The following is a 12,215-nucleotide window of genomic DNA, read 5'->3' as shown; positions in this document are numbered from 1 at the left end:
CCTGGGACACTGAGGCCTGTCTCCGTCTTATAGATGCCTTCAGACCAGACATATCCAAACAAGTAACCTAAATGAGGCTTTGCTGAAATCTAGCATAAAGGTCAAAGGTCATCACTAACTTTGATCACTAACAATCCAAAGACTGATGCTTTGGTATCGTTGGACAGCTCGGCCGCCATCCCAAAACGTTTGATGAGCTGGGAGATCAGTTCTTCTTACAAACAGCTCCTTTAAGTCTCTCATACCTGATACATATATAAAAATACTGTTATAACGTATTATACATAAATTGTGCTGCATTTTGGATAAGTTTATTAATTTATGACATTTGACACATTTCAAATTATTTGCAGAATGTATTTTTATTTTTTTGTCTGGTGCTTAAAATAACTGTATACTGTATACATGGAGCCATATTTCACTAACAAACAGGCCGAGTAATTACAATTCATTGTAAGTATTGTGTGTCCATTTGCAGCCATTTATCATTCTATAACTATTTACTCGAGTACAGTACTTGAGTAAATTTCCTTGATTCCCACCACTTTGATCGATTACCAATGAGGGAAGGAGTGGTTTGACTGACCCCTGCTGGACATACAGAGCAACACAAGACCATTAACAGCAGTGCAACAGTAACTTTGGTTTGTTCTGTAAGCCGAGGGTCATGACTGTGACACAGTGCTCTGTCATCAGCACAGTTACTGTTTGCAGCAGTAACAACATCATGTCAGTGACTCACTATCATATATGTTGTAACAGGAGGCCATGTACCCATCTCTGTGTCACCAGGGCTGATGGTGACAGCACACAGTACGCAGCACAGTCTTGTGTCGTGGTTTGTACAGTATATCTTTCAGACGTACAGTAGCAGCTGGAGCATCAGTAATATGCCTTCAGTCTACAAGAGGAAGCAGAGCGCAAAGGAAATAATGTATGTTTTTTATTTCTCCTTGTTCTGATCCAAATGAAGTGAACCTGAAGAGTGAAGTGAACACAGCTGCTGTTGTAAGCAGCAGCCTTTGTTGTGACACGCTGCTGCAGAACTTCTTGGCTGAGAAGTCTTCTGTGTGAAAATGTTTCCCAAATAAACTCAACTAATTTCCCCATGTGGTAATTAAGTATGTACAATGAAATAATTTGGTATTCAGTCGCAACCAATTATGTAGAGTTTGGAGATGTGAGTGGCGACATGAGAGAGACACAAATTACCTTCCATTTGTAACATTTATCCTTCCTGGATATCAGAAGCCACAACAAAGCAATTATGACCCGAGAATGCCCACTTTGGAGTTTACCAAGTTCATTACGCAAATTAACAACTTAATTAGCTTTTGGCTTCATATGCACTTTCATCCGCTTTTCTAGGGTGCTTTTAAGTAATGGCCGGCACACTAGAGCCCAAACAAAGCAGTGTGTAAATACAACAGGCGCAGGAGAATGGGCCACTTACACATCAGACCTAATCAAAATCCCAGCATGAACTGTGTTGGCTGAAATACTGTGACTACTAATACTGTGAGTCTAAACGACTCAGGGAGGTTTTCTACTAATAGAAATGCTGCCTGTAATTGACTTACGTCTCTAACATACTAAGGAGCTCAGGGAAATGAGGAGAAAAAAGTCTTTTATTTCAGTTTGTGCAGGTACAACCACAAAAATGACCTCTCTGTCTGTTCAGTAGTTGAAGTTGGTGTTGTTCTTTATCAAGTACTCCGCCTGGAAGGAGACAAACCAAAAGACATGATCAAAACCCAGTGAAGTCTCATGAAAATAATTATGTAATAACGGTCGCTGAGTGAAATACCAGGAAGTCCACGGGGTCCTGTGGTTTGGCTGTGCAGCATTCGATCAGACCCTGGGTCAGCGTGGGCATGACGTGCTCCTTCAGGTAGTTCCTCATCGGGACTGACTGCACCTCCAGCAGCTCCTCCTCCTGCTGCCTCTCCTCCTCCAAACCCTTCGTCTGAAACACACATCAGATCCAACTCACCTACATCATCTATCAATCTTTTACACCTACAGGATCATTCTGGTTTAGTACAACATGAGGTGGCTTTTATTTCTATTGGTGACAACACTGTAATCACCACAGTAACAGCTACGACCTGCAGACACAGTGACATCATTAAAACAAGGTCAGACGGGTCGAGACCAACATGCAGACAGACGATCACACAGGTCAGTAGGTCACAGGTTATCAGACCGTCACCACTTTATCTGGAGTGAGTTCACTGCAGTGAATACAGACGGTCAAAGCTGAAGCAGGAAGTTGGTCTCCAAACTTTATTATTTTGTTATTATATTATAGTTCTGCTGAGTTGGTCGAAATACATCCATCAGCACTGGAGAAGAGAGCTCAGGTTCTGGATAAAGAGAATTGGACTTTGAGACGTTTGCTGCCCACAGCAGGCTGCTTCTGGCGCCTGGTCGCCAGAGAAATGAAGTGGAAGAAATGGGACTCCTGGCCAAACAAATCAGTGACTGTTGTTCCCACATCTTTACAGAGACCTGTCTCCACCCAAACAGCCCAGATGAAGCTGTCTCACTGGACAGGCAGCTGTGTTCTGAACCGACAGAGCTCAGGACTACAGCGGGACGAGAGGTGCTCTGTAGATGTTGTGCTGTTGCTAACTTACATGAATCCAACACTCTGTCAAACAATCAAACAAAACATAGCACACACTCACCAACATGGTTCGACAATAAAGCAGCGCCCCTCGGTAAGCAAACTCCAGCAAATGAGAATACAGAGAGCTGAACACTGTTAAATGCTAAGAAGTGGGCCTTTTTCTCTACAGTCTGACGTGCATGTAATGCTTGCATCTCATGTTGTACTGTGAGTTTAGCATGGGTCAGTCATGGTTGGTGTACTGGGAGATTTACAAGGGACATAATGGAACAACACAAGGGGAAAAGCAGCGGTAAAACTTGATTTCATGCTGATGCCCCCCGGCTGCAGTCGAGCTCTGTGTGGTATGAAATGTTACAACCAGCTCACACTTGTCTTTTAGTTTACTGTCTACACTGCACAGGGGGACGGCCATTACTGGCAGAGAGTTTTATCTCTGATGGACCTCTGTGATCACAGCAGATGTGTTTGATAGTTATTTGAAGTGGAAGCATCAAATATCCTTCTCCAAACAACATCCAAATCCCAGCTTTCCTCCCAGTACCTACCCACTCCTCCCAGTACCTACCCACTCCTCCCAGTACCTACCCACTCCTCCCAGTACCTACCCACTCCTCCCAGTGTGCAGCCCTGTGTCTGGCCTCCTCTGCCTCCTTCTTCTCCTCCTCAGCCTGCTCCATGGCCTCTCTCCTCATCTTCACCTCAGCCCTCCTCCTCTCCTCTTTCTGCACCTCCTGGCTGCTGGGCCCGTAGTTCCTGGGCTGGCCCACTGTGTGGAAGATCTTCTGCATCAGCAGCAGGCCGTCAGGTTCATTGCTACTGGTGATCTCTGACGGGGTGAGAGGATGACACGGAGTGCAGTCAGGTTTGATGCTGAAAATATCAGCTTTAAAATATTCAGCTCTTTTTTTGTGGCTTTAAGACATTTCATCTTTGTGCATCAAAAGTAACGTGAATAAAAACATCATCTGTGCTGAATGCTGAACATATGAGTCAACTAATGAACCCTGCCAACACACAGGATGTGGTCATGCTGCATGGGTTACCCAGGTACAGAGGGCTGATGTCCAGCTCTTCAAAGTAGTTGACAACAGTGTCGTCCTCCGCGTTGCTCTCTCTGTATGTGGCCAGCTGTCGTAGGAAGTGCTCCTGCTCGTAGTTGTGCTCCTGTACCTGCCTCTCAGGCAGGTTCATCACCCGATCCTTCAGGAAGGAATCTGACGCGTCCAGACACAACACGAACTCTGTGGCACACAAGTAAAAACCATCAGATACCTCAACACAGCACAGTGACAGGCGCGGGCCTTTGCATCGATATTTTCTAGATGGTTATTTGTGGTTATTGATAAGTAGTTTTTTGTAGTACTGGGTGCACAAAGTCTATAACAAGCTTTAGAAGTAGCAGACAACTGATACTTATTATGGGTATCAGGAATAGGTGTGGCAAAAATGGCTTGATAGCACCCTGACAAAACTCTACATAAAGTCTTTCTCAGGAACTGACTTTACATTGAATAAGTTCAATCTTAAGATCTTCATAAATTGTGGAGATTCTAAGTTTTCACCAGGAAACAGGACGTTTTTATAACTAAAATATAAACTTCAAATGGGGATTTGATTCACATTACATTTACATGGTGTTGTCTATACTTGATGAAGAAGCACTGTTGGATAATAAGTGTGTGTTCTCAAGTGCAACATGAAGGACACAGAAAGTGACACTGAGCTCCGTCCTGCAGTGTCCAAAACACGTTCAGATGTAAAGCTGTGCCGATCAGATTTTGTCCAGCAACGATGCTCATGAAGATGTAAGTGCAGATTGTAGTTCTGACAGCTACAAGCATTTTTTAAGTCCCTGTCCTGGCATTAATTAATCCCCTGAAAACTCTCTATTCCTCAAAATGACATATTTGGAGTTTGTTTCCATGAAGAAATAACTGCGAGGCATTAAAATGTCTGTGCTCTGCTGTGGTGGGACCATGGAAGACAACAGTGACGGTGCAGGACAAAGACCTGGAGTAATTCTCATGCTGGATGAAGAAGTCAGGCTGGTTTCATCTTCTGAATCATGTTCCTCAGCTAAAAAACAAAGAAAACACACAGCTGTGTATGTATATGTCCATCTTATATTGAGCGTATGTACATGTATGTAATTCTGACCCGCTGCAGGAGGTGGCAGTGTCTCACCATAGAACAGCTCTTTAGCTTGTTCATATGTTTTGGGAAAGCTGTCCAGGACAAAACCCTGGTTCCTGCACGGGCTGGACATCAGCTTGTCCTTCACCACCTTCACCAACAGCTGCTCGTCCAAAAGACCTGATGGACACAAACGCTGATATTACAGAACGGCCATGGTCGTACATGGTGAACTGAACATGTCCTTTGGCAACATGAAATATGAACGAGAGCTGGCGATGTTCACACAGCCTTTAAGGCACCCGCCTCTTAGCGAGTCTCTGATTGGTCAACAGCCTCTGAACGGTCGACAGACGCAAACCAAGGCACCATGGGATTGCCAATGGATGGCAAACAGTCATGCAAACGACAACAGTAACTCAACAATTTGATGTTGTATAGGACACCATTCTCTCTTCACTTGAAACTGTAAATGTGATGATCTCACCAAAGTCCTACTAGTAACATGTTATATTACTTTGTTACTGCTGAAAGTAATGTAGAGGAGTATAGAGGAGCTTTTATTTTATCTGTGTGAGTTTGAGCGAGCTCTTGTGAACAACACTAACTAGACGGACGGAGTGAACAACTGAAGCTGAAAACGAGACTGAAGCAGGTCATTTCAATACAAGAGCAAGCTGAACTCTTTCACACCGTTCTCAGCTGTTACAGACAAACATGTCATATGAATGTAACGATGCTACGTTTCTACAGGCAGGTATGCATATATTAATAATAAACAGTAAGATTACATGTTTTTTACACCACATTTTTGCCGCTTGCTCTATCTCTCTCCCTCTGTCACTCGACCACGTGTGGTTACTTATTACAACAAGGAAACAAGTTTAACTTGAGAAACGGCTGCAGGTGGCAAAGGAGCAGGAAGTAAAATCCTACATCAGAGCACAGAGAACGGGACGACTCTGGCTGTGCCAACGGACCTCTTGGTACCAAACCATCCTCAACTTTCAACAGTGGAAATGCAAAATGTTACAAACCAGACTGAACTGAACTCGACATGGCAGCTCTTCACAGCTTGCTGATGTGAGGCTTTAGGATTAGCAGCTGTGTAATGTTAAGATAGTGCAGCAGAGTGTGTGTTTGTGGAGGTGTACTGTATGTGAGAGGTCCTGGCAGGTGAGCCCTGTGTACCTCCATTCCTCTCCATACTGTCCTTCAGGCTGTAGAGCAGCTCCTGGGCCTCTGCTGCAGAGTCCTCGTTCTCTGCATCTGGATCAGCATTCTGCGCAGCTTTTTCCTAAAAGTGGGGATTAAAATGCAACTGTAAGGGCTTTAAAAGACATGTACAGGAAATGAATGCTTTTTTTTACACTACTGCATGTGTGGGGGTGTGCCTGAGGAGAAACCCACCAGCTGAGAGATGGTTTCAGAGATGGTCTCTTTCAGTGTGATGTGTTGGAGTTTGTAGTGTTCACAGATCTGTTTGGACACTGTGCTCTTCCCCACTGCTGGAGGCCCCAGCACACACAGACGGACGGGCTGGAGGGGACATGGATTATCTAGAACGACTTCATCTACAACTTAGCCACACCATGTCTACCACACTACCATTTTAATTCATCACCGAGTTGCCAAATGAACAGAAAATATAGTTAGTACGCCATTTCATTAATCTATCCATATTTCACTGTTGTACTCTTTGGACAGGGACATATTCCTGCTCTCTGTTTGAGTACCTACCAGCAGTCCTCTGGTCTGCCGGTATTCCTCTACGACCAGCGCCACGTTCTCCACCAGCCCAGACTCACACGACCAGTTCATAGAGAACAGAGTCTTGACATGGACGCCCTCCATACGAAGGTTGACCAGCAGGGAATCAATTTCCATCACCTGCCAAGAGACAGTAACATGTCAGAGGACACGTGACTTTTATATTATATGTTCGGTGGGTTTGTCATCGTCAATGACCCGCTGTCTTTACAAACTAGTTTAAACTCCTTTTTCTAGGCAGCTCTAGTTAACCCAACAGATTTCTCCCTCGGGTAGCATTCATCTCCTCGTGTGAAGTAACTGGTCGCTTGCAAAGTGGCTTCCCCAGCATGAGATATCAATCTCATGTCCGTATATTAAGTCTAGTTTAGAAAAATACTTAAAGCAGCTACCCAACACATCTTTAGCTTACTAATTAACACAACTTATCTCCTCCGTTAAATCTGTACACAAATACATTCATAAAAATGACTAAATGAGTTTATTTCAGGAGCTGCCAACAAACATGGTGATGTCAAGACTGCAGGAGGCTGCACAGTCACTGTACCCAGCTGCTGTTACCTAATACACTGTCAACAGACTTGACAGATGAAACAAAGCAGATATAATGTATAATTAGTATCTATAGAGTTAGGATTAGAGCCAGGTTGTCTGTTTCCCTGCTTCTCGTCTTCACGCTGAGCTGAGCAAACCAGGGTTTGTATTCCTGCTTCATTAACATGCAAACATCTCCATGTCCTCGTCTCACTCTGGGAAAGAAAGCAAACGAGGGCACTTCTCAAGAAAATCTTCTTCTTTTTAAGGCATTGTCAAAAATTGGGCTGGGAAGAAGAAGCTTTAATTCCCATATTGCAATAACAAAGTCAGATAGTGAATAGCTCTGTGTTAGCCATGATGACGTATCAGAGCAGTAAAGTAACCGTACTGACACTCAAGTCCTGCACGAGGAACGCTTCCTCAAGTGGCTTCTTCTGGATCTTCCCTGGTCCGAGCACAGAGGCAATCGTCTGGTGAAGAAACAACTCATATCAGTTTATCATCATCTCTGTATATCAGAACGGCAGAAATATAAACATGTGTCAGTGTGGTACTGTAACCTGACACAACGCAGTTCTGATTAGATCAGTAACTCCAACATCCAGCAGGTTCAAACAGGTTCTTCTGTAACAGCATTAGTCTGAAGATGTGACTGTATGATTTTAACAGGCCTGAAGGTTAACACACCTTCACAACGTCCTCCATGGTACTGTTGGAATCGTCCACAGCTAGCAGGTAATATGGTTTGGGCTGAAGTTCGATCACGTTCTGAATCACACTTTAACACACAGAGCTGTCATTGTTTACAGCATGTTCATATTAAGTAAGTCATTTCTGTGACACCAATTGTTCAAGGAAGCTATTGAGAAAAATATATGTATTGTTGGTGTGTGTGTGTGTGTGTGTGTGTGTGTGTGTGTGTTTGTGTGTGTGTCCAACCTTGCCAGGTCATTGATGTGAATCATGGGAACAATGTTGTTGCCATCTCCAAAGACAGGTATTTCTGGTTCTTGTCCCAGCCACGATGTCTAACAACACAGATTATTTAGTTACTCCTGTGAAACAAATTCACACTTGGTGCTGTTTATGACTGGGCCTGTTTATGACTGGGCCTGTTTATGACTGGGCCTAATGATGGTGGTGTTGGTCCTTCTGTTCAGGCTCAGGACGCTTCTTTGTACCTGCAGCCAGGGGCTAAAGTCTATTATCAACTGTGGAGGGGACAGCGACATGAAACGTTCTCAGGAAGGATTTCTGAGGAGGAGACCAACAGTAGTGCTGTAACTCTGCTCCCAGACACTCTGCCAGTGAAGAGTGAGAGCTGCAGATAAATCATGGATCTTGTTAACAGCCAAAGCGACAATCTAGTCTTAAAATCCCACCTTGAAAAAGAAGTGCAGGACCTGCTCTCCCATCCCGTACTGCAGTCCGGACGCGACCACGTACGTCGAGAACATCTCGTTCTGAAAGCAACAACCATGTGTCAGGGTGAGATGTGTCAGTCACACGCGTTCAATACAAGATGTTACTGGGGAATTAGAAACTGACAGTTTTGCCCATTTTGACCACCCTCTTCTCCAGCTCGATGTGCTGCTTGAAGTTGGGATGTGCTCGTCTTCGCCTGAACATCTCATCAGTGAAAGGAAGGTCCGGATCCTCCTGTTACACAACAAAGAGACAAAAGACCGAAGACATTCATCTGACATGGCAGAGCTGGTGAATAAACACGTGAAGTAACTAACTGGGATTACAGTCATAACAAAATGACATATATTGTTGGATTATTGATGAGATTGTTCGTATTAAAAGGCAACTACTTTTACATGTTACTAAATGTATGACGTTAAAAAAATGTTTTAACTTGAAAAAAAAGAATAATGACCAATATTACTGACAGAAAATTACACATGTACAGTAAACAGACTAAATTTAAACACTTTTCTCATGAACTGACTGCTCAAAGTGCTTCACCCACCAAGGCCACATTCACCCATAAATACACTGAGGCTGTAATACTTGGTGCTGATGTGCTCATACACAGCAACAGCACAGTCACCTGACCTCAACCACAGTCAACATTTATGGTTTCACTTGAAGACTGAGAAAGACCATCAGTCTGTGACATCACGAGAAGCTTTGTGGACACTGCACAAACTTTTGGAGTCCATGCAGCTGGAGTGCATGCTGCCATTAGAGCAAAATGAGGACAATCAAACAGTTTCCAAAGATTCAACCCGTCACTCAAACTGTTAAGATGATATTTAGAGATACAGGTATGTGGACAGGTGGTCTCAGACTTGTGAAGCCCAGTGCATATTACACTGTGTGATGAGGAACAACAGGGACCTGTGCTACACAAACAGATAACATGTCAGGCTGTCCACGTGTCCACTCACAGGGTCGACTGACTTGCTGCTGGCCCAGGTCATCACGGTGGAGATGAGGATGAACATCTTCGGTCCAGAAAAATGTCTTATTTTATCATGGAGAGCTAAAAACACAACACAGAAGGATCCTAATGAGCGATTCATTCATTACGATATTATTATTATCATCATATCTCCGCTGCTCGGCCAGTGTCAGCTGGGATCGTCTCCAGGAGAAGCTGTTACAGACGATGGACGGATGGATTTTAAGAATTCTTCTTCCAGTTCAGTCCTTCACAGGTTTCTCCTGTGTGGCTGCAGAATATGACATCTACTGTAGATGTGCTCACTCAATGGGACACTTTCCTTTGTTTTGTGTTATTGTTCCTGCACAGCACGGGAAAAGAAGGTCACATTTGTCGGGTGTGTTTGAAGGAGCTTCAGAACGAGGCAGCCTTGTTGTGACACATTCAGTCTTCAAGTGCAGCCTTTAAAGGATGCAGCCCTGAACTGAGACGCAGTGACAGTTGAAAAGTTACATATCATTTTCAAACACAGAGACTGACGACAGATCACAGTAGAAGGCATCAGATGTTATACGACATAAAGTCCTCCACAGAAAGCACCAACACTGAAGGTGACAGCAGTTTAGGTTCCTCAGACTCAGTTAGAGCCCAACAAATACAATGAGACTCAGATGGGACCGATGATTCGGTATTAGTTCTGACAACAGATGTTTGGTTCTGAGAGGAGGCCGTTCCCCGTTCCTGATAAGTGGATAATAAACTCAAACTACAACGTTAAGACATTCTCAGTTTGTCAGGCAGCACAAATACATCACCTTAAACTTCAACAAAACACAACAGACAATGAACAACCGTCAGACAGCCAGCAGAGACAGTGAGACACGTGTTTACCTGAAACAGCCCAGGAGGCCTCTTCTACCTGATCACCATGCTGGGTCACGTTGTAGATCACAACATCACAGTCCATCAGTCTTGAAAGCAGCTCGTCCCTGTTCAGTTGCTACAATACAAACCAGACATGTCAGCAGTGACGTCTTACAGCAGATAACACTTACAGCAGTACAGACACAACTACTGTCAGTGTGTACTCACAACGTACTCCTCCAGCACATACTGTCTGTCCTCCTCAGGTTTATCAGAGGCTGTTCCAACCAGGTGAAAAGCTTTCTCTCCTCTCTGGTCTGGAACCAGACTGTCCTCCTCATCCTCAGCCTTCGTCTCTCCCTCTGAACCAGCAGGACCAGCTCTGAGCTCACATTCTGACAGACACTGCAAACAACATGTTAACTAACCACGGTCCAGTGTGTCTCACAGTCCTGTCAGCAGTGTCTCACAGTCCTGTCAACAGTGTCTCACAGTCCTGTCAGCACTGTGTCTCACAGTCCTGTCAACAGTGTCTCACAGTCCTGTCAACAGTGTGTCTCACAGTCCTGTCTGCAGCGTGTCTCACAGTCCTGTCAGCTGTGTGTCTCACAGTCCTGTCAGCAGTGTCTCACAGTCCTGTCAGCTGTGTGTCTCACAGTCCTGTCAACAGTGTGTCTCACAGTCCTGTCAGCAGTGTGTCTCACAGTCCTGTCTGCAGCGTGTCCTCACAGTCCTGTCTGCAGTGTGTCTCACAGTCCTGTCAGCAGTGTGTCTCACAGTCCTGTCAACAGTGTGTCTCACAGTCCTGTCAGCAGTGTGTCTCACAGTCCTGTCTGCAGCGTGTCCTCACAGTCCTGTCTGCAGTGTGTCTCACAGTCCTGTCAACAGTGTGTCCTCACAGTCCTGTCTGCAGTGTGTCTCACAGTCCTGTCTGCAGCGTGTCTCACAGTCCTGTCAACAGTGTGTCCTCACAGTCCTGTCAGCTGTGTGTCTCACAGTCCTGTCTGCAGCATGTCTCACAGTCCTGTCAACAGTGTGTCCTCACAGTCCTGTCTGCAGCGTGTTTCACAGTCCTGTCTGCAGCATGTCTCACAGTCCTGTCAACAGTGTGTCCTCACAGTCCTGTCTGCAGCATGTCTCACAGTCCTGTCAGCTGTGTGTCTCACAGTCCTGTCTGCAGCGTGTCTCACAGTCCTGTCTGCAGCATGTCTCACAGTCCTGTCTGCAGTGTGTCCTCACAGTCCTGTCAACAGTGTGTCTCACAGTCCTGTCTGCAGCGTGTCTCACAGAGGCTGAAGGACCTGATCTTAATGTTCTGGCTCCAACACGTCCAACACTCGGCTCTGACCCACATGAACACTGGCACATATTTACCTTGGCGATGTGTTGAGAAGCGTATGAGTCCGTGTTGTTGATGAAAACTCGTTTAGGTGTGTGTGCACCTCTCTCCATCCTCGGCTCCGCCATGTTGTTTACAGCTGATGTTGTCCCGTTGCCATAGAGACACAGCGACGCAGGCGTCTCCGCGCGGCGCGGCAGCTTGGAGACGCTGCTGGAGTCCACTGCAGCTGATGTTATGAAGTTCCTCATTAAAGATGGCGTGTACGTTATTATTATTTCACCGTATTACAATAAAGTTGTCACGATCTGACGTCATCGTGTATTTGTCCTCGTGCGGGAGCACCTGTTGACTACATGTCCCCCTGCTGCTGTCACAGCTGACTGAGGGCCGCAGCACAGCAGCTGTCAGAAATTAATGAAACTCAATGATTCATTACTGTTTAGTTAACATGATGGTCAGTTAGAGCATGACATGAAATGACACATCCTTCCTGCTGGATGACACTGGTCAGTTTATGTTTAATCAGCTGTAAGTTTATTTAA

The 12,215-nt window shown here is 45.0% G+C and overlaps 1 protein-coding gene across 1 annotated transcript; it reads right to left on the bottom strand.

Moving 5' to 3' along the window:
- Positions 1-1,610: 1,610 nt before the first annotated feature.
- Positions 1,611-11,826, bottom strand: ak7b (adenylate kinase 7b). The gene is made up of 18 exons (XM_084381135.1): positions 11,706-11,826; positions 10,560-10,736; positions 10,359-10,467; positions 9,472-9,566; positions 8,624-8,734; positions 8,458-8,538; positions 8,015-8,103; positions 7,763-7,853; positions 7,468-7,545; positions 6,509-6,658; positions 6,179-6,307; positions 5,960-6,065; positions 4,820-4,948; positions 4,646-4,711; positions 3,679-3,876; positions 3,241-3,461; positions 1,808-1,966; positions 1,611-1,719 (listed from the first exon to the last, which is right to left on the bottom strand). The coding sequence occupies exons 1-18, from the start codon at positions 11,796-11,798 to the stop codon at positions 1,678-1,680; spliced, it is 2,124 nt and encodes a 707-aa protein (XP_084237261.1). The 5' UTR covers positions 11,799-11,826; the 3' UTR covers positions 1,611-1,677.
- Positions 11,827-12,215: the final 389 nt, after the last annotated feature.

The sequence above is a fragment of the Pagrus pagrus genome, assembly GCF_965226575.1.
Source record: "Pagrus pagrus genome assembly, chromosome: 18".
Taxonomy (NCBI): Eukaryota; Metazoa; Chordata; class Actinopteri; order Spariformes; family Sparidae; genus Pagrus; species Pagrus pagrus.
The sequence above is the reverse complement of the archived record's forward strand: the minus strand, read 5'-3'. Positions and strand labels throughout refer to the sequence as shown.

What these genes read in the sequence shown, in the direction of transcription:
- ak7b (XM_084381135.1), bottom strand. Translation starts at nt 11,798, where the DNA reads ATGGCGGAGCCGAGGATGGAGAGAGGTGCACACACACCTAAACGAGTT. An exon ending in AGCTAAAGAGCTGTTCTATG is followed by an intron (nt 4,712 to 4,819) that starts GTGAGACACTGC and finishes TTTGTTTTTTAG; the next exon opens with CTGAGGAACATGATTCAGAA. An exon ending in CTGCACACTGGGAGGAGTGG is followed by an intron (nt 1,967 to 3,240) that starts GTAGGTACTGGG and finishes TGTGTGTTTCAG; the next exon opens with ACGAAGGGTTTGGAGGAGGA.